This window comes from Hyperoodon ampullatus, assembly GCF_949752795.1.
Source record: "Hyperoodon ampullatus genome assembly, chromosome: 2".
Classification (NCBI taxonomy): Eukaryota; Metazoa; Chordata; class Mammalia; order Artiodactyla; family Ziphiidae; genus Hyperoodon; species Hyperoodon ampullatus.
Genome location: NC_136915.1, coordinates 108,337,175 through 108,359,777, shown reverse-complemented (window position 1 = coordinate 108,359,777; position 22,603 = coordinate 108,337,175). Strand labels below are relative to the sequence as shown.

Genomic DNA, 22,603 nt, shown 5'->3' with positions numbered 1-22,603 from the left:
GGGCTGAGGTGTGGGGAGGTAGCTACACTCCCAGAGTCTGCCTGGGTGAATGGTGTTTCCTATGGACCAAATGAGATCCCTGAGGGAAAGGGAATTGACATGGTTATGCTTAGCCCCTGGTCGAAATGGCCTCCTGTGGGGGTGAAAGCTGGAAATGAACTGCTGCTGGACATGTAGATGCTGCAGAAGTGGGGAAAGGGAAGGTCCCTGAGGAACCCATGAAAGTCCCTCAAGAGGGAAATGGGCTTCAAACATCTGCAAGGTCCAGAGAGCACCAGCTAGATCACTTCCACAGCATCAATCAACTAAGAATTCTATGAATCCACGAATTCCCCTCCCCAGGCTCCAGACTCTGAAAGGGCCAAAAACAAGTTTGTAAGATGCGAGAAGAGAAGGAGCATGAGAGGAGCAAAGAGAGAAGCCAAGAGCCCCTCTCTCCCGGATCTTCAAATTTCAGACTTCTAGCCTGCAGCCAGCTGAAGCTGGAGGAGAGAAGACACTTCAACTGTAAGTTGAAGTTTCAACAATCCTCATCTCGGACTCCCATTTAAATGCCTGGTTGACATTTTGTGCCCTAAAAAGTGACAGTACTGTTATTACCTCTGAGAGACAACCTTTGTCTTTTCTAAATGTAAGAGAGAAATAGCCCCTTGGTGCAGACTTAAAAAGATAGTGGGAGACAAAAAAGAATTTGCTTTAAGATTCCATTCTACCAGTTGTGCTCGTTCCATGTAACCTTTATAGGTAAAAATTGAAGAAGGGGCCTCCAGCAAAGGAACAGAGGTGACTGGATCCAAGCTCTACTTGGAAAAGGAAACATAGATAAACATATCCATCCCCGGGATGGGGATGCAGGAGGGCAGCTGGGACTGTAGACAAGAGGCTGACAGGAAGGGCCTCCAGCGCCAAGCTAAACAGTCATTTAAATACTGGATAAAATTTCAGGAGGTTTTGGTACTTATTTCACATATTAAGTACCCGAGATCAGTAAAATTAAGTATTTAATACATTTCAAATATAAAAATTCATAAGCATAAATGCAAAAATACTGAAATGTATTAAATGTATCACTTTAATATAAAAATAAAATATTGCTTAAAGGAAATTCTACATAAAATAGTTTAATTAGGGTTTAAAATGAAGTAAAATTACAATTGTTTTTAAAGTGATATTAGTCTATCAACGATATCATCATTGAGCTGTGAAAAACTTTCCAGTTGCTAAAAAATTCTGAATGTACTCTGGTTAAAGGAATGATAAGGAGATAGTTATAAGCTGTTCTTCAGTATCAGTATTTTCTCTAGTCCCTTATCTTCAAACAACCCTATCTCTTGGTTAATAAGTTTGAGGAGATTTTTTTGGGGGTATATTTTCTTTCTTTGCAGGGACAATATTTGTTTGTAACAAGCTGTTTTTGTTTGTTTGCTTCAAAGAAAGTATTTCTCACTTGTCTTCATCTTCCTGTCTCATCTTACATAAATGAAGATTTTAATGTGGGCACCATATTAATACCAATAGTGTTCTGTTCCTATTCCATTTGTTGGAAACCTTTGTAATAGATAAGAACGATTCTTGCATTGGAAGCTTTGCTTTGGTGGTTGTTATTTTCTTCTTTTGCTTAAGGATTATGGAAGTACAGAAGATGGCTTTCTAAACAAGCACACTTATATCTGATTCAAGATTTTAATGAAGCATGTCTCTGTGTATCAAGACATACATGATTCAGATTTTTTAAACTCCAAAATAACCATATCACACCAACAGAAATGCCAGTATTCCAGGACTTTAAAACAGCATGGAAGACCAGAGTGGTGGACCATTAAACACTGATACTGTAAATCATTCTTCCGTGGGCAATGTGGAGCCAATAGAGACATTTAAACAAGGAAATGACAAAGATGTATAGACACAGATGTGACCGGTAAGAGTTGTAGAGAGTATTAAGCCCACCTCCTTCTGCCAAAAGGTCAGCAACTTCAGCTTGAGTCACTGACAATCACATAGGAAGTTGATTAATGAGGGGAAAAAAGCTGGGAGAGAGGCATGCAAATATCTGTTGTTTCCCCCTCATCATCCAGTCACCCTTTTCTGGTAAAAACAGTTCCAAGTCTCCTTTGAAGAACTACCTGTACCCCTTTAGCTCATGTGGGTGGGTTTGACTTCCCCTTCAACTCCAGAGATGGTTGGAAATGATTTCTTATAACTTAAAAAACACGTCTCATCTTGCAAATGACCGAGGCCCAGGATTTGTTTATATGGGGGAAAATCTTTGTTTCTAGATATACTGAGTGGTAAAGAGATAGAACTGCTATAGCCATTGTGTGACCCAGAGAGGAGCTAGGAGTCACCAGATAAAGTTTCACGGAAAAGGCAAAAGAGTGAGAGATGGAGCTGGAGGCTTCAAAAGAACCAGAAACCATTATTATCTGAGCTTCTACCCAGTTAAGCCTTCTGAAGTTTTCAATTACATGGGCTAATTAATTCCTTTTCTTTTTTCATATTAAGCCAGCTTGAGTCAGTTTTCTGCCATTTGCAACAAAGTTCTAAATGATATTGAGGAAAAAAAAAAGCCATCAATCAGGACTGAGGTGATGGTAGGAAGAAAGACTTACTGGTGAGAAATCATGAAGGAAAAACAGTTTCAATCTCCCACGTTTCAATCTCCCATGCTACCATGTTGCATGGTATCATCCATGCAATATGTCACACAAATTACTACCCCTTCCCCAATGAGTTGAGCAGTATAATATCTGTGGCTCATAGTGTAGGCTCAGATGTCAGACAGACATGGGTCCACATTCAGACTACCTAGACTCTGCCCTTAAGATCTGTGCATCCTTGGACAAGTTACTTAACTTCTGTTCTCTAATCTCAGTTTCTTACTCTATGAAATGGTTATAGGACCTTCCACTTAAGTTATGAGGAGGATTAAATGACACACTGCATGAGAAAGATTTAGCATAATGCTAGGTATAATGTTATTGATAGTTTCTCTTTTCCAAGCTTGCTGGAGATTATCACTGGGGCAAAATTTTCTTGTAAGTGAAACTACCAATGTTACCTGCCTCCATGTTTATCTTTACCTCCTTTCCCATCTTAATGGAAAGAGGTGACTCCTAATGAAAGAGGATTTCAGGCTCTCTCTTCCTAAGGCTGATCTTAGTTGGAGAGGTGACACATCTCCTGTCCAAGACTGATCCTTCCTCCTTTCTTCTTTATCACAGCTCCAATTTCCTTAGAGATTTTGCCCCATCAATGATACCTTTTTGTGTTAATTTCCGCCCCCCTCGCAGCTGGCAATTTTCTCCCATTTTGTAAAAAACTCTCCCAGAATAAAATAATCCCCTCCTATCAGTAGTTCTCAAAGTGTGATCTGAAGAACTCCTATATCAGAATCACCTGGGGACCAGCTAAGCCTCTGGTTACCTCGCCATCACCCTCTCTCCCATGAATGCTGCAGATATTTCACTTTCCCATGTTCCTCAAATCTTCAAGAAGTACCAAACCTAACCCCCCACCCCACTGATTCTGCAGAAAAAAAGAAACTATCCCCCCACAAACCCCTCTAATTCCCACACTATAAATGTAACTCCACTTATGCCTATTCTTTCTTCTTTCCCACCTGTCAACATTGACAGTATGTACCTTCTCCTTCTGAGGCTAATGACTTTTACATTTATTTCTCATCTTTTCCTACCCTCTTAAGCACTTCACTCGATTATCCTGTCTCTTGTATTTTCAGCCTCTCCTTATCTATAGCCTTCTTTCTATCAACATTTAAACATACATAGAAACTTATCCCTTCTTCAAAAGGCAGTTCTCCCTTAACTTCCTGAATCAAACACCTCCCGATACTGTACTTGTTCACCTCCTCTTCTCAGCTAAACTTCTTGAAGATGTCTACACTTATTTCCCACTCACTACCCACTTCTATTTAATTTTCACCCCACTATTTCATTGAAACCGTTCTCACTTTAGTGACCAAAGAATATTTTGTCAAATCCAGGAGACACTTGGTCCGTCCATCACTTGACCTCTCAGTTCCGTTTGACACTGCTGTCCATTCCCTTCTTCTTCGAACCTTTCTTCTCTTGGCTTCCTTGATACCTAAGTCTTTTCTCTCTCTGCCACTCCTTATCATTCTCCTTCTCAGGCCTCTCTTTCTCTGCCCTTCCCTTAAATGGTGGTGTTCCCTACATTACTGAGCAAGGGCTCGCTGCCTGATGAGCATAGAAGCCAGTACTATGGCACTGATTTTTTTTTTTTTTACGGTACGCGGGCCTCTCACTGCTGTGGCCTCTCCCGCTGCGGAGCACAGGCTCCGGACGCGCAGGCTCAGCAGCCATGGCTCACGGGCCCAGCCACTCCGCGGCATGCGGGATCCTCCCAGACCGGGGCACGAACCCATGTCCCCTGCATCGGCAGGCGGACTCTCAACCACTGCGCCACCAGGGAAGCCCTGTGGCACTGATTTTTGAGAAAAGAAAGAGCTTTATCATGAGGTCGACTAACAAAGAGACAGGAGACAAGGTTTTCAAACCTGTCTCCTCAACCCAGAGTCTGGGGTGAAATTTAAAGGGTTAGTGGAATTTCAAACCTGGTTGGTGATTGGTTAGTCTTGAATTAGTCCACATGAGCTACTCATGCTGCTGGAAGTCAGCTTTTCCTTATTGAAGGACTTCTCACTTTGTAAAGGGCTCTGGTGGCAAGATTTCTATTCTTTGAGTTCTGTAGACTGAAGATTCTTGGTTCCAAGGTCATCCTGGAGACACGGGTTCCTGTCTTGCACATGCACAGTGCTATCTCTGTAAAATAACTCCAGCTTTGATTAATCAACAACCTGTTTTAAAGAAGTAAAACCAGTTTAAGCCAGTGCTATTTCAGTTTGATTAATCAACAACCTATTTAAAGAGACAAAAACAGTTGAAGCTGGTCGATGTTTTACGTGCTATTTCAATTTCCCCCTTTTTCTTTGTACATTCCTCAGTCTTTTTTTTTTTTTTTTTGGTACGCGGGCCTCTCACTGTTGTGGCCTCTCCCGTTGCGGAGCACAGGCTCCGGGCGCACAGGCTCAGCGGCCATGGCTCACAGGCCCATCCGCTCTGCGGCATGTGGGATCTTCCCGGACCGGGGCACGAACCCGTGTCCCCTGCATCGGCAGGCGGACTGTCAACCACTGCGCCACCAGGGAAGCCCCATTCCTCAGTCTTGGGGCAAATAGGGCAATGACCATTCTAGCTGTTCTTGCTGATTGGGGGTGTGAATTTTTATAACAGGAAGGAGATTGTTTTGCACTTAATTATAAATATTTGCAAATTCTAGCTTGAACTCTTGTCTTGAGCAATCATCATGTGAGTGGGGGAGGCCTTTTTAAATATACATAATAGACAGTAAGTACAAAATCTGATGAGTGAAGATTAACCCTAAGATACACAGAACTATGACTCCTAACTTTAACATTCCTTCAAAAACAGACCTTACTCCTTTGGGAATCCATGAAAACATGTTATAGTATCTAATTCTTCTACAATATGAGCTACTCATGCTGCATGATCATTTTCAAAACTGTAATAATACTTTGTCTTAAGGAAGGGTTTCCCATATAACATTTCATAAGGGCTCATTTGGAGCTTGCTTCTATGGGCTACTTTTACCCTAAGCAGGGCAACTGGTAAGACCTTATCTCAAGTTAAGTTGGTTTCTTGACATATTTTGGTGATTGCCTCTTTTAAGGTAGGATTCATCTTTTCAGTCTTTCCTGTAGACTGAGGTCTCCATGAAGCATGTAACTTTCACTATACTCCGAGGGTCTGAGACACCCCTTGAGTTATCTCGGCTATGAAATCTCCTCCACTGCCACTGTGAATAGAAAGAGGCAACCCAAAAGGAGGGATGGTTTCTTTTAGTAGGCCTTTGTTACCTCAGAAGCTTTCTCTGTTCAGCATAGAAATGCTTCGACCCATCCTGTGAAGGTGTCCACAAATATGAGCAAATGTCTATTATTTCCCATGGTTCTTGGCATAACAGTAAAGTCTACTTACCAATTATCTCCTGGTTTTGTCCCTCAGGTTTGCACCCCTTTTATTATCAGGCGTGGCCTGGTTTTAGGATTGCTTCTTATGCAGATCAGGCAATTTTTTTATTACTTTTTGGATGGTCCTTTGAATTTGAGAACCAACAATAAACCTTTGTAGCCAATGATGGGTTGCATCCCTCCCATAATGGGCTCCTGGATGTAGATGAGTAATAATTCTTTCCATTAAAAGCTCAGGTGTAAGCACTAGTCCCTATTCATTATAAATCCAGCCTTATTTGGTTGTTTGGTACCGAATACCATCTAAGTCTTCCGAGAGTGATCGTGAAATCCCCATTAGTCTGGTCTCTCTAGATCCATTTCCATTTCTGACTGTGTGTTTTAGAGCCCGATCAGCCAAATTATTTCCTTTAGCTATATAACTATCAGTCTTTTGGTGGCCCAGGCAATGTACTATGGCTACTTCTTTCAGCATTATAACAGAGTCTAATATGGCCAGTATCTCCTCTCCGTGTTTCTTTTCTTCCTGATATTAGTAGACCTCTCTTTGCATATGGCCCCATGGGCATGAACTACAGAGAAGGCATACTTAGAATCAGTATAAATGGTAACCTTGGGGACTTCCCTTGTGGTCCAGTGGTTAAGACTCCGTGCTTCCACTGTAGGGGGCATGGGTTCAATCCCTGGTCAGGGAACTAAGATCCCACATGCAACATGGCGTGGCCAAAAAAAAAAAGCAAAAACACTATTAAAAATAAATAATTAGGGCTTCCCTGGTGGCACAGTGGTTGAGAGTCCACCTGCCAATGCAGGGGACACAGGTTCGTGCCCCAGTCCGGGAAGATCCCACATGCCACGGAGCCGCTGGGCCCGTGAGCCATGGCTGCTGAGCCTGCGCGTCCAGAGCCTGTGCTCCACAACGGGAGAGGCCACAGCGGTGAGAGGCCCATGTACCGCAAAAATAATAATAATAATAATAAATAAATAAATAAATAAATGGTTACCTTTTCCTTAGCTCCAAGGTGCAGGGCTCTCATGAGGGCTATGAGCTCTGCCTTTTGGGCAGATGTGCCTGGAGGAGGGCTTCTGCTTCTAGGACTTCCTGATGAGTTACTATTGCATACTCAGGCTTTCGAAGTCCCCAGTCCATGAAGTTGCTCCCATCCATAAACATTTCCACATCTGGCTTTTCTAAAGGCTGATCAGTCAGGTCAGGTCTGCTAGAATAGACTTCTTTAATTTTTTTATGGTATGGAATGCCTTATGGCATTCCGGAGTGCAGCTTAATGGTTCATTGTCATTTCCTCTAAGAACCTCATATAGGAGTTTGGCCATGTGTCCAAAGTTAGGAATCCAAATATGACAAAACCCAGCCATTCCTAAGAATCCTTGCAGTTGCCTTCTGGTGGTGGGTACAACCACCCTAGCTAATGCTTCCCTTCGATCCGGCAGTTTCTTTGTCCTTTTGATAACTCAAATCCTAGATATTTTACAGTTGGTTAAGAATACCACTTTTCCCTTGGACTTTATATCCCTGGTCTGCCAAAAATTTTAAGTGAGGATTGTATTTTGGTCTGAAGCTTCCTTAGTTTTACTAGCATCCACATATTGAAGTAACATTCCCTCATTTAATTGGAGGTCCCTTAAGTCCTTGGCTAAGGCTTCCCTGAAGATGGTGGGAGCATTCTTAAATCCTTGTGGGAGTGCCATCCAACAATATTGTTGTTTTATATTAGTCTCTGGATCATCCCATTCAGAGGCAAACAGTTCCTGGGACTCAGGACTTAGGGATATGCGATAAAAGGCATCTTTTACATCCAGAATTGTAAACCAGCAAAAGTCTCCAGATAAAGCTGTATAAGGATTTGGCACACTGAATGTATCCTCTACAATTTGGTTAATGGCTCCCAAATCCTGCACAAAACGATAATCTTTTGTCCCAGGTTTTCATACCGGCAGGATTGGAGTGTTATATGGGGAATGACAAGGTCAGATTAATTGGGATTTAAGACAGGTGGTTAGCAGAGGCTTTATACTTTCTTTCGCATACCTCTTTAAAGGGCATTGCTTTAAATTTAGAGCCTTGGTGCCTGGACAGAGTTCTGCTACTATTGGGTCAGCCCAAACATATGCTCTTACCTTTTGTAGAATTTCTTCAGGGACTTCTGGTTGAGGCTTGTCTCCCAGTTGTAATAGTGCAGCTTGGAGGGTGCAGGCTTGCTTTTTCTGCTGAGAAAGTCATTTAATTTTGTTAGTAGACCTTGCCTCAACTAAGGGAGTAGGGCATTCAGGCACATATGGAAAGCTGCGCTTTAAATATGTTTTTTTTCCAATTATACAGATTAGAGATAGAAAAGGAGGAGGGCACATATACAGATCCCCTGGGTTGACCTTGGTCATTTAGACCTGTGGGAACTTGTCTCCATGGATATTGCCCTGCCTGAGGCAGAGTACCCCCTGGGTCAAACTGAGTACCCTCGCGAGCATGGGGAGGGGAGACCCTGTTGACTATCTGGTAAGGAAGGGTACAGGGCTGGGGCCAGACCTGGGGCTCTAGGAGGATTGCTGGTGGAAGCCTCAGCACCACTCAGAGGGATTTCCCCCTTCATAAGGCGGGGGAATGGCGGGAGGCACCAAAGGAGGAGACAAATGTAGTTAAGTTGAGATCATCTCTGGCTCTGACTCAGGGAAAACAGGTTTTTTCTGAGGGCCTTCCTCTGAACCATAACTTTACATATCTTCTGCAAATTTTTATTCTGATATAGAGACTCAGGTTTCGCTGCTGAGAACTGTTCAGCAGTTTTAACTGCTGAACAAAATAACTTAGAAAAACCAGTCGAGGTCAAACGTCGTGAGCCCACTACCTGTGCTTGCCTACTCCTGATCTGAAGAAAGTTGATAACCACAGTGCAAGGCAGAGCTGACGGTAGGACAGCCAAGGGTTCTCCATCTGGGAGTTCCTTCTCTGAAGAAAAACAAGCCCTCCGTGAAGTCTGAGTTTTGCAGCTGGCTGACCAGATTTCCTTCACTATATTGCTCAAAATAGTATGTGTGTGTGTGTGTGTGTGTGATACACACACACACACACACACACTTAAAAGCAGTTCAATGCTAGCTCCTTGATAGCTCGGCTCACACAAAAGAGGGTTAAAATTCTCAATGAAGAAAAACTAAAATGTGTCTAATTATAAAAGACTCCTCCCTTGTAAGAAACAGGGATAAAGCTGATTTTGTCCCATTTCTCCTCTCTTTTGCAAACCAAGTCTAAATGTAAAATGGTCTTACAATTAGAAGACCCATTCTTGGGCCATTTTCCCCTGACCCCAGCCGATACTGGGCCAGGCAGTGTTACAAAAGAAAATAATCTTCTTCTTTTTCATAACTCCAGTATACCATATATATATATACAGTAGGAAGTCAAATAGAACACCAAGAACATAATACATTAAAAATTACAGAATAAAAGCACATCACTAAAAGAACCATATTGTTATCAGAAAGGACAGGTACAAACAGAACAAAGCACAAACTTACTGATAGAGATCTATACCCAGATGATTCTAGTTATTATCTGCATTAGAAACATTATCTCCATCTTCAAAATACTTCAATCTTCTCAGGCCATTCTCTAGATGTATTTAAGAGCTATTTTCTCAAAAATGTTCTTGCCAAGTTTTGCTTGTGTTTTGGAATATTTTTTGCTTTATTTTACAGTTGGCTAAATGTAGGCCAAGTGACTATTGTATTTCTTATTTAAACTGCAAGTAATTATATATTGTAAAATCAGTTTGTCCTGTTACTGCCTTAACAATCTCAACCTTCCTAAAATATCTATTTGTCTAATAACGTTGCCCCACCTGTTTTGTTTCTCTTTAATCTGTCTTTCGTCAAATCACTCTAAAGACACAAAGCTTTGCTTTTTAATCCATGCTGACCTCCCATTTGGAAATTGATGATTTCTCCTAGCTCCCATTTCACTGATTTTACTCCTTATATTTCCTAATTATTTTTACTGTGCTTACTCTATTCCTTAGACTGATTGATATGATCATGTTTTTCTTTCTTTTTTCCCCCCTTCCTGTTAAATTAGCAGGGGTGCTGGTAACATTCCCCATTTTGGAAGTGTTTTTCTTTTCTTTTTTTTTTTTTTTTGCGGTACGCGGGCCTCTCACTGTTGTGGCCTCTCCCGTTGCGGAGCACAGGCTCCAGACGCGCAGGCTCAATGGCCATGGCTCACGGGCCCAGCCGCTCCGCGGCATGTGGGATCTTCCCAGACCGGGGCACGAACCCGTGTCCCCTGTATCGGCAGGCAGACTCTCAACCACTGCGCACCAGGGAAGCCCTGGAGGTGTTTTTTCCTCAGGATAACCAGAGCAAAATGACAGGAAGCAGATTCAGCAAAGCTTTGCTGCAGTCATCCAATAGTTAACCCTACTGGCCAATTCCTCACAAATAAAACAGTCACCGACAAACATAGACAAGCAGAGAAATCCAAAGATCGCAGGCTGTAACCCAGGGTTTGGGACTCTAATCCTTTGAGTACGTCAGCCAGCAGCTGTAACCTTTTATATTGGCTCCCTTAGGGTGGGGCTTGAACCCCGAAGCCTGTCTTGCCTCCCGAAATGTTGCCACCAGAGCCCTTTACAAAGTGAGAAGTCCTTCAATAAGAAAAACCTGGCTTCCAGCAGCATGAGTAGCTCATATGGACTAATTCAAGACTAACCAATCACCATCCAGGTTTGAAATTTCTCTAACCCCTTAAACTTTGCCCCGACCATAGATCAAGGAGACAGGTTTGAGAGCCTTGCCTCCCGCCTCCTTATCAGTCGACCTCAAGATAAAGCTCTTTTCTCAAAAGCCAGTGCCATAGTATTGGCCTCTATGCGCATTGCGCAGCGAGCCCTTGCTCCGTAGCACTCGAGTCCTGTCCTAGCCCCCTCTTTCTCTCCTACTCGACTCACTCACCCTGGAAATCTTAACCGCTCCTATTGTTTCAATTAATAACTATGCGTGGAGGAGTTTCACCTATACATTCCTACTCCAAATTTATCCTGAGTTCCAGATCCATGAAATCTAGAGGGCATTTGTACTTAAATGCCTCACAGGTAACCCATAATGTACATATTCAAAATTAACTTGCTAATTTCGGCTCAACCTCCTTCCGGGTAAAAGGCATCCTCTGCAAGTTGCCCGACCCAGGAACTAAGAAGTCATCCTTGACGCCTTCCTCCCTCTCACTCTCTATTGTTAACTCTGCCTCCTAAATGTTTCACACCTGGAAGCCTGCAACAGCCTGACCTTTCTCCAGTTTTGCCCCCTTCCAATCCAGGGTGATATCCTGGAGGAAAAGATCACAGTTACACTAGCTATTAGGTTCTAAATATTTGCTGTGGTTAAGTTTAAAATTAAGCTCCAAGCTTCCTATCAGCCAAGGCAAAAGTGAAGGAAAAGTAATCTTCATACGTTTTAATGTTTGTTCTAATGTTAACACTAAAACAAATTTCTCAAGAGGCGATTTATATAGGGAGCAATAAGTGATGTAATGAACAATGTCCTCAACAACATTCCTACGATATATTCTATAATTTCATTCCACAAGTATTTATGGAGTACTTATGACTCAGGCACTGTGGTCACTACTGGAGATAAAACAGTGAATGTGGTTGTTTCTTATCTCATAATTCAAACCCAGTTTTGGCATAATATTAAAGCCAACCCTCTGAGGACAATTTGGTGGGAAGAGGGCTTATTTCCCAAGCCAAACCTGCCTGATGGTAAAACCAAGGTCACAATATCAGTTGCTCAGTCCCCCACGGCCTACCACCCCCCACCCTTGCCACTCTGCAGACCCAGAGCATGATTTCAGGATTTCTACCCTTTCTTTTAAACTGCAATTTACTAACACTACCAGCACCACCATACATAACACACCAAATATTTACAGGGCTTCCCAAGTGTTGTCTCCCATGTGCTGACAAACAGTGCCACATGGAATCTGTCATTTTCCAACCTCACTTGCTCTGGCTTCCTGCAGAGATCTGTTGCTAAGGCAGCCACAGCACTGCTCCTCACCTCAACTACACACGGGCACCCCCGCAGCACAGGCTCATCCAGGTCAAAGGTGCTGCTCATGATGCCTGACAAGTCTGTGCTGAGGCTGCCAGGGTAAGGGTGTGGACTAGGGTGGCCTGTCCATTATGCAGAAGGGAATGGCATCCAGAGGCCAACATTACATTGCCTTGAAGCTGCTCTGATGTGCTAGCACAACCAGGACCGCTGAAGCTGCTCAAACACCAGGGCCCTTCTGCATTAAAGTTATACCATGTTTTCACTCAACTGCTGAGAACAGCTTTCCCCACTGAGGTTACATTTCATTACACAGGTTCCGAAGCTGAGTTGTCTGGTGCTCCTGATACCTTACTTCAGCTAGAAAAACAGCTTTCAGTTTTTAATAGTATCAGGACACACAGTAAGACTCTGAGAAGTGAGTCCATGGGCTAGGCCAGGGGGAAAACTGTGACAATGTGCAGTGTTCCAAACTGACCCTTCCCAACAGTAGGACATTCAGAGTTTTCTAGCTTAGTGAACTAGTTTAGACTCAGATCAGGAGCCATACTCCATAAGTATGTTGCCCTCACATCTTGCCCAATTTGATTCAATGATAGAATTTAGAATGATAAAAGAATTGGTTGGATGGTGTTAAAAAGAAAACCACAGGCCCAAAGTGGCATCACTAGTGCTAAAGCCCATGATACCAAACCTAGATTTATTATCTAGGTTTAGTACCCATGTCTAATTGCAGTTTCTGCCTTCCCCAGAAATGTAATGTTAAGGGACCAGTATGGAATTTTCTGGTTAAGCACCAGTAAGGTAACCTGTCACGTGGTCCCTCTCCATCAACCACCATTCCCACCCCCAGAAGAGGCAATCTGCATGATAAAACCCTTGCGGGCCCCCTTCCCAGAAGGGGAACCCTTCTTTTCTTTTTTTAGTACCTTCTTGCCCCACCCTCTTTCTGCCTATTAAAAGCCTTCCATTTTGTACAACCACTCCCAGCATTCTTCTAGTTGCTAGATGGGATGCTGCCTAATCATGAATAGTTGAATAAAGCCAATTAGATCTTCAAATTGACTGTTGATTTTGTTTTTTTTAATGTAACATATTCAGACTCTCCTCACAACTTGATCTTTGCCTTGAGATAGACACAGATGGTTTCATTGTGCCCTGCTGCAAAGATCTGGAATAGTGGTTTGGGGCCGCTGTACATTCATGAGAAACCAGACCAGCAGGTGGTTGAGGCTTACCTAAGGTGCTTAGTCACTGGGACATCTGCACGCAGAGCCTGGATTTTTCCACAGGAAATATTCTGGATGTAAATAAACACATCAATGAGCTTGAAGTTCTATACGTTTGCAACGATTTAAGCCTCTTTAAACACAGAAGGGAGATAGCAAATGAAAATTAAATATAAAGCGCCTAGTGCCGCCCTTCGCAAACGGTACTTGGCTCTTAATTCAGGAACTCTAACTTCCAGGACTCCAAGGAAGTCTTCTACACTCAGCAGACTCAAAATAAATCGGCTCCACTACCCAATTCTATCTACCCCGTCTTCATGTCTCCTACCCAATCAGCTTGGCAAACTCGCGGATTCACTCCTACACACGCTGACCACCAGTTCCTGGAGGCTTCCAACGGGCCGGCCTGAGGGGATAGGCCCACTGCCAGGGGCGGGGTAATACCTCCCGGGGAGGGCCCGCGGCGCGCAGCCTTGTGGGAGTTGTAGTTCTCTCAACTCAGAGCCTCCGGATAGGAGTCACCGCGGGACTCGTTTTCCCGTGCCCCTCTGCGCGGGCCCGCTTGGGGCAGGTCCCCGGGTGGGTGAGAAAGTGGGTGGGAGCTTGCTTATAAAAAAGTGGAGCCCAGTGATCTGTGTTAATGGAGTCACTGCCGCCCAGGGACTCTGGGCGGGTTCCTGTCCCGTCAAGAGTGCTGGAGGCCGAACTTGGAATCCAAGTTTAAGGTTCCCTAGAGGACGAAGGATAAGGAGCTGAGCTCCCCGCTCCCCCTCCCAGGCTGCGGCGGGAGAGGCCAACCCCGACCCTGGTTAAAACTCCCGGGGAGTCATCGCTGCTCCCACCTCCGCTTCTTCCCCCACGCTCCCACTCGGGGTCCCCTTCACAGCTGGGAGTCGCAGCGGTCGCAGCTTGAGCGGGTGCATGTGCTCGCCCACCGGTTCCCGGGAACTTGGGGGCGGCTGCTGAGCCCCGTCGATCGCGGAGGACTTGTATTCGCTTTCTGCACCCTCACCCCGGAGGGGAGCCGAGGGGTTTCCCCCATGATCCCCCGGATCTTCAGGGTGCGCTTGTGGGCCCCGGTGGGCGTCCTGACCTCGCTGGCGTACTGCCTCCACCAGCGGCGGGTGGCTCTGGCCGAGCAGCGGGGGGCTGACGACCAGAATTCCATCGACCGAAGCCTGCTGGAGTTGAAAATGGTGCAAGTCGTGTTTCGACACGGGGCGCGGAGCCCTCTCAAGGCGCTTCCGCGGGAGGAGCAGGTGAGAGATCGGCGGGGCTGGCGGGGCGAGGACTGTGTGGCCAACCAGTGGCGGGCCGGGCTCTTCGCCCCAACACACACCACCTTTGGAATTTTACGCTCACGGAGCGGGGGTTCGGGCTGGGTCCAGACAAAGGGAAAACAGTTTGAGCAAAGGTGCTGGCCTGGTGCCCGCCCCCGCCCCCCAAGACCCCTCGGACTCTCGGATTGTTGGGCAGACCGGAAACTTCCAGTTACGCCCCCCGATGGCTGTGATGAAGCACAGCTAGAAATAGTAGTGTGCTTCCCATGGTGCGTATAAATCTCCTAGGATCTTGTTCAAATGCAGATTCTGATCCCGCCGACGTGGGGTAGGGCCTGAGATTCTGCATTTCTAATAAGTATTTGTGGGAACTTGAGTACAAGGGTGTAGTGCATTTATGTGTGACCATTTTGACGGTTGTCAAAGAGTTGCAGGGACCTTTGTGACAGGAACCACCCTAACTGGGATCACAGTGGATAACAGAGGTTAATACCTTTGGGAACAGATGTTACTGCAGCTTTCTCTCAGGGTTTGCTGGATACCATTTGAGATCCTGAAGATTTTTTTGGTAACAAGTGCTGTATCTTGGAGCTCTCCTTTTTTATTTTGGGTTCCTAAACCTATTGTGGAAGGAATCTGAGGTAGGAAAAAAAAATTTTAATTGTTCAGTCTTGTGGCTTATGTCTTAAAATCTACCTGGTTTTGGTCAGGATAATTATAATTAAAGTACAAGTAGTCAGTTTTGAAAATGATTACCCTTTTTGGATTTGATTCGTGGGGACAGCCAGTAAAGATCTCTGGCCTTTCATAGCAGGCAGGCCTGTGATTAAAGAACTGTCTTCCTAGTGAAGATAAATAGGAAACCTGAAATCCCCAGGCACCCAGGTGTCAAACTTAACCTGTGGGGTGCTTTTGCATTGTTGGTTCTCCAGGTTGATGTTGGAGCAGGTTCAACAGGATGTCCAAATGTGATACTAGACATACTCATGGTGATAGCTGCTTTTAAGAAACCCTCAAGGTTGTACAACTCACATTGTACAAATGAAAACCCAGTTTTTAAAGCTGGCTACACATGAAATCAAACCTCTAAAGCACTTCCCACAGAAATGAATAAATTTGGCAGGCATTTAATTCTATTATCAGATTTCTAGTTAGCCTTTCTATATGGCTATACCACATTCTATCTGGTGCCTGAATTCCATTCCTTTCCTTCTCTTTCTTTCTTTCCTTTTTTTGGATACTTTGACCTTTTTTTCAGTCTCTTACTTTGCCTTTTTATATTAGGTCACTAAATTTTCCTTATAGTTTTGTACATAGCCCATCTCTTATGTACTCCCCTTTCTTCGCCATTTATTCTCGGTACAGAAAGGCCGTATGGAAAATAACATACAAGAACAGAAGACAAAGTTATCAGTGGTGGCAGTGAATAAAAGTCTGAATGTCTAGGCCTCGACCTCCTACAGACAGTATATGTGCTCCCTAAAGGACCCAGAAAAACATTTAGATTCTTTTAGGGCTTTCTCCTGAGCCAGTGGATGTGTGATAGGTATCTTCTGCCTTTATGCTGGAAGCGGCAGTTGTAGCTCAGGTAGACTGCCGGCTTCATTCAATTTCTGTCTTTGTAGCCACAAAATATAAAGAATCTGAGTCCTCGGTGTTATTTTGCAATTAGATAAGGCACATTACCTCTTTTGCCTGCTCACATTCTCTAGACTTTAGGCAGATGCACTGAACGTCTTTGGTTATCTTGTATAAAGTCTTGTGCATAAAAGCGAGGGGTAGAACCAACTCTTGTTCAACTTAGGCTATAAGCAAGTATCATCAGCCTCCTGTAACTTGTTTCTGGATATTCTCTCTCAGGTTTTTTTTTCAAGCTCCAATTTAGTAGAGGTTGTTATTGGTATTTTCTAATCTTCGTGGTTCTGCTATTAATTATAGTCAGAAAGGACTCTGACAACAATTCTAAAACTAAAATTGCCTTTGGTAGATATTTCCAGACTTCTGACTAGTTTATAGATAAACTTCTGTGACAAGTCAATCCATTCAGTTATCTCACAAATCCTCAGAAAATATCATTGTTTAAAACTAATTGTTTTATTGAGTTGTTTTCTTATGGCTTGAATGGCTGATGAATTAACCTATCTTCCTAAAAGTTGTATCTGTGCTCTGGAAATAAAACTCTGGAACTTGATTGTCCGTTTTTTCTGGTTGTTAGATTAGATCCAGCTACGCTTTCAAAAGATAAATTTGGCCCTACTTTTGGATTTCCCTCAGCACCTCTCTACATGATGGCAAAATAGCCCCCAACCCAGGAAGATTCCTCAGTTTTTATAAAATAAAGTCCAACCCATTCCAGCGCCACTGTTCATGAAGACATTTGGGTCCAAATTTATTTGATAGTGTAGATGAGCTAGGAAGGATAATGTCAGTATCAGTGTTGATTAATACTTATTCAAAACTCAACTAAGAGCAGCAATTTTCAGGAAGCATTACACAAAGGACGTGCCAGTCAATCCATTCATTCCTGTGCAGTGGTGGTTCTTAACCTTGGTGGGACGTTGGACTCAACTGGGGAGCTTTAAAAAATACTGATGCCTAGGTCTGTCTCCCAGAGATTCTGATTTAATTGACCCAGAGCATCCAGATATGGTAAAAGGTCCTCTGGTGAAGCCTTAGAATTATCTGGACTGGGTAGCATTTAAAAAACTGAGGCTCCATCCCCAGATCTGGATGTCATTAGCCCAGGAGGGGGCTCAGGCATCAGTAACTTAAAAAAAATTTCCCAGTGATACTACTGTGCAGTGTGCAAGGTTTCAAATCATTAGTTTATTCTAAAAGCTACACCTGGAAATTCTTGTTTACTTTTACGTAGATTTTTTTTTCTTTTACCTGAATGTAGCATATCGATCCCAGTGTAGTACTGTCTTCACGGAAATGTGCTTTGGTGAGATGCTATCATTCTGTGTCGAGGGAACAATGAGAAACAATCCCACAAAACTCATTGCTGCGACTACTGAAAAGATGTTCATTATATCCTCTTTATGAGGACCCTTGGGAGGAGTTTGTCTGTTAGCATGAGAAATGGTGTGCTTCTCCTGAACAGTTGCCTTGCTTTTATCTTTAAGCTTGTGTAGCTGATCAAGTTTCTCCTTGTACATAAAAGCCAGAAAGCTTAGTGCTGACTCTTTTGGCCCACCTACAGTAAGTATATGGATCTTCATAGCATGTATTTTTTTGAGAAACTTTATTACTGTATCCATATTTTGGTCCCTATATACTCATTTGCTTTTGTCTTTCTTGTCTACTTTGAATTGCTTATCTTACTATATTTTGGGTATTGCTACCACTTACTTTAAGTTAGTTCTTGAAAATGGAGTATAAATAAATAAAATTATAAAGTTAGTCTTTGCCACTAACTGCGAAGCTGAAAAGCAGGCACAAGAATGAGAGTGTGTATGTGGGATGGACACCATGTATGGAGCTCATGTATCATCCATCCTTGAAAATTTGAAAATGTGTACTCTAGACTTGACATGACCTAGACCCCAGGAGTCATCTCCTAGGAAAACCAGAGATCCTCTGTTGGTGAATGCACCTAACAGGAGGAGGTTTCTTAGTGTGGCTGAGCGGGCCCTGTGGACCTGGTATCAGGACCTGTGCTTAGACACTGGGCTTACAAGGATGGATAATTCAATCTCAGCTGTAAAAGAGAAAAGAGTTTACAATGTGATGAAGGAGAGAGACAAAACAGATTCCAATTATAGGAATATGTGGGGAGTGCTGGGAACTCAAAGGAGGTGTCTGAAACTTAATTGTACAAACCTGAACTCAGTTTGTCAGCTATTCTTCTGTCTTGGCCTTAGTTTTAGTCAAGGAGTTCCTCCATTACCCTTTACTAGCTTAGGCACCCAGACTCAAAATCACAGTCATTTTCTCTTTATTCTTTCTTGTTTACCTACCAATATAGCCTCCAAATAAAGCTTTTCTCTACTCACTTGCCAGGTTTGACTCAAAAGTCTTGAATCCACCCCTTCTATTCCTGCTGCCTTAGATGAGGCCTTAGGCTCTCACCAGCTCTATGGCAGACATCTTGAAACTGGCTTTTCTGCGTTGAGTCTTTCCATTTCAATTGTGATCTATACTGATGGCTTTCAAACTATTCTATGGAGCCTGCTGGCGAAGGGGATGCTGAGTGGCTGGGGTTCTGAGTTCCCACTTCTACTTCAACTAGAGGAACTCCAGTTTTTGCCTTTAAATATACAAATCTAACTCAACCTGATATCTGCTAATTAAAAAGTTTGAAAACCACTCCCAGGTTGAGGCAAACCAAGCCACTTCTTTCCTCTATATATTCTTCCCCATCTCTGCTTTGCTCACGCTTTCTACCTATTCTTAGAATTCTGAATACCACCCTCTCTTCTTACCTACGTCTTACTCTCAAGTCCTGGTCTCTGCTTGTCTAAATCCTATTCATTTCAAATACCATTCCTTCCATGAAACTTTTCCTGAATCCTCAGCCAGAAGAGAAGGTCTGTCTTGCCTTTGAACTACTGTGGCCTTCCTCTGGTTTCTTGTAGCACATAGTTTCTATTTTAGTTCTGCTATCATTTACATACATAGCTTGCTGTCTCTACTAACCGGAAAATCCAAAAAAGGCAGGGTCATGTTATCTCAATCTTGGTATCTTCCACAGGATCTAGCAAATCATTGAAGCTATTTTTCCCCCCCTTGGCCGTGCAGCTTGTGGGATCTTAGTTCCCCAACCAGGGATGGAACCTGTGCCCCCTGCAATGGAAGTGCAGAGTCCTAACCACTGGACTGCCAGGGAATTCCCTGTTGGAGCTGTTAATTATGCCTACTGTGTGCCAGGCCCTTTTTTGGACATCCAAAATGCAGAGGTCAATAGATGACACAGGCTCTGCTCTCAGGAGCTAAGTCTACTGAGCAGGACAGACTAGTAAAGGGACTTGTCTAATACAGTTTGGTAAAGGCTACCAAAAAGATCCACTGAGGCTGCTGTGAGAGCACAGGGCCAAGGTCACAGCTTTTGGGAACACTTAAGCTGTTTTGTGGAATGAACAGAAGTCTTTCCAGACGAAAGGGAAAAGAAGATTCCAGGTAGAAGGAACATGAGGTTGAAAGGCCAGGAGGTGTGGGGATCGTGTTCTAGGAAACAGAGTTGTGTGGCTAGAAGAGAAGGGTGTAGGGCACGGAAGAATCGGTGAAGAGAGAGAGGCAGGGGCCATCATGCAGCCATGAGCCCTTGAAGGGTTTTATGAAGGGAAGTTATAGTATTAGAACTTTGAAAGGAGGAGCAGTGATTAAAAGATTGTAAGAAGAAGGTCTCAGCTCTGAACACCCAATCTTCTGATATCAGTTGCTGTAGCACCAGCAGGGGAAGAGGCTCAGGTGTTTGGAGACCAGGTGCAGGTGAGGCTGAGACAATGCCTTTTGGAAGAATGGACCTGGGACTCCCAGTAGCCATCTCCTGGGATATTTCTGGGAGGCACCAAGATAAATACAATGCTGTGTGACATTGTAGGTTTTCAAATGCTAGTTTTAAAACAAAATGAAGCAGTAAGAAATTGAGTTATATATTGTAAGTGCTGTAGGAATTCAGATAAGAAGGCAACCACTGAAAGCTGGAGCAGTCACAGATGGGGAGGTAAGGCCTGAGCTGTCATTGAACCTTGGAGAGAAGCTGGATGGACAGAGAGGGACAGGAGTCCCTCCGAGCAAGGGAAGCAAGCTGAAAGAAGATGTAGAGGAAGCGGGGGGTATGGTCTGGCCTGGGTAGGGGAAGAGAAAGGCGTAGTGGCAGTACAGCTGGGGACAGAGGCTGGGCCAAAAGTCCTGAAAGGCAGATGCTTCCCTCTTGGAACATTAGGAAAAAGTTATTGATATGATAAGAGTGGCCTAGCAAGATTAATCAGGTGGTTATGTATATATGGTTTGGGGTGTGGGAGGGAGAGAGCCTGTCACAGCACTTTGCCTGAGGTAATAAGGTTTTATACTCTAATAATAAGATAAAAGAAGGACCAGTGGGAGTAACATTTTTTCTAGCCAGTGATCTACAGGGTTTGGGGTGGGGATGGGGGAGCAGTGGGGCGAGTCAGAGGTTTGAGTCTTGGGAACTAGGAGAATTGGGGTAGCCTTGAGAATCATAGTTAGTTGGGAAGAGGGGCTGGTATATGGGATTAGAAGAAAAAACTTTTTTTTTGCCGTACACGTGCCTCTCACTGTCGTGGCCTCTCCCGTTGCGGAGCACAGGCTCCGGACGCGCATGCTCAGCGGCCATGGCTCACGGGCCCAGCGGCTCCGCGGCATGTGGGATCTTCCCGGACTTGGACACGAACCCGTGTCCCCTGCATCAGCAGGCGGACTCTCAACCACTGCGCCACCAGGGAAACCCAAGACTTTTGTTTTTAAAATTGAAGTCATCACATCGGACTCAATGCGTGTAATCATTTTATGGGCAGTTGGAGCTGTGAGGCCTATGACTACTTGTTATGTTTTGAAAATCAGTACAGTTGGGGCAGGAGCCAGACTGCAAGGAATAAAGGAAGATGGTGAAGAAGTGAAGGTTTCTTAGAGGGCAGCTACTTATTTGAGAAGTTGGATGAAAGGAAGGGAAATACGTAGTAGTTACAAGAGTCCTTAAGGAGGGGCCATAAAAGCCTGCAGGTTGATTTCTTAAAAATTCTTAAGTATATGGTCACTGAGATTATATCATATTCATTCACTTATTCCGTCATTAGTTCATTCATTCATTCGCCACGGCACTCTGGCTGCTTCTCCCCTTTACTTCAGTCTGGGCTTAGTGCCAGAGCAACACCTTAACAGTGAGTACTAGTGTAGCAATAACAGGACTTGGGCTGAGCACACCTGGAATAATAAATCGCAGTCTTTTCTTCCCTTAATTGGAGCTGGAGTTAAAGTTTCTTTCCTTCCTTCCCATAGGAAGTTTGCTTGTCTAGTGTCAGTGTGATTCTAGCTATGTGCTGCTGGATATTAATGCTCTAAGTTTCAAGAACCTTTTTAAACAATGTGTTGTTTATTGTGGTCACAACAGGTAGAGTGGAAACCCCAGCTACTAGAGGTCCCACCCCAAACTCGGTTTGATTACACAGTCACCAATCTAGCTGGTGGCCCGAAACCACATTCTCCTTTCGACTCTCGGTACCACGAGACCACGCTGAAGGTGAGCGATGCTTCCCTGCTCTGGGAAGCCCCCTGCAGAGCTGTGATGGTTTGCTCTGGCCTGAGGTTAGCAGGCCACCAGATGTTTTCATTCTTCTCTCCTTCCTCCCCCACCTCAGGGGGGCATGTTTGCTGGACAGCTGACCAAGGTGGGCATGCAGCAGATGTTTGCCCTGGGAGAGAGGCTGAGGAAGAACTACGTGGAGGACATCCCCTTTCTTTCGCCAACCTTCAACCCACTGGAGGTCTTGTGAGTCACTTGAAAAAGGGATGTTGCACCCAATGTAAGGTCCTGAGCATGAGAAAACCTGCCCTGATGCCCCAGGTGGTTCCCACTCTCATCCAAGGTAGTCTGGGGGGATGTGAGGGTGATCTGGCTGTGACATCTGTCATCCCATTGATCACCAGGGTTTGATTCTGCTGATCTGGCTAGCTACGCGGGTGTCCCCTTCCTCTCCCACCTCTCCATGTGTGTCCCTCCCGAAGCTGCACGCTCGGTCGAAGAGGACGACCTTCCCCAATAGAGGAGGACCGTTCTCTGGTCAAGGGTATACGAGAAGCTGCTCTCCCCTGTTAGAACCTCCAAGGTAGTCTGGGAGCAATTACCCTAGTACAGTAGGATTCAGTGAACAAGTGGTCACCGGAGGTCACATTCATTGGCCTTCAGATCCCTTGGGCAGCCATCCCACAGAGAGATAAAGGATACTTCCCTGCCCTATAGCTCCCCTTCTGTAGTCTTTAAAGCCTCCCAGCTGCTCTGTGGAATAAGGTGGAGTGTACATATAAATCTTCCT

The 22,603-nt window shown here is 44.3% G+C and overlaps 1 protein-coding gene across 2 annotated transcripts in view; it reads left to right on the top strand.

The window, feature by feature from the left end:
* Positions 1-14,369: 14,369 nt before the first annotated feature.
* ACP6 (acid phosphatase 6, lysophosphatidic) overlaps positions 14,370-22,603 on the top strand; it is a gene marked incomplete at its 5' end in the record, with an annotated part of 37,754 nt that continues 29,520 nt past the window's right edge. For both annotated transcript variants that reach the window (XM_079697604.1, XM_079697603.1), the window contains 3 exons: positions 14,370-14,588; positions 21,682-21,810; positions 21,929-22,059. In XM_079697604.1, the coding sequence (XP_079553730.1) occupies positions 14,370-14,588; positions 21,682-21,810; positions 21,929-22,059 (479 nt within the window). The remainder of the gene's footprint in view (positions 14,589-21,681; positions 21,811-21,928; positions 22,060-22,603) is intronic.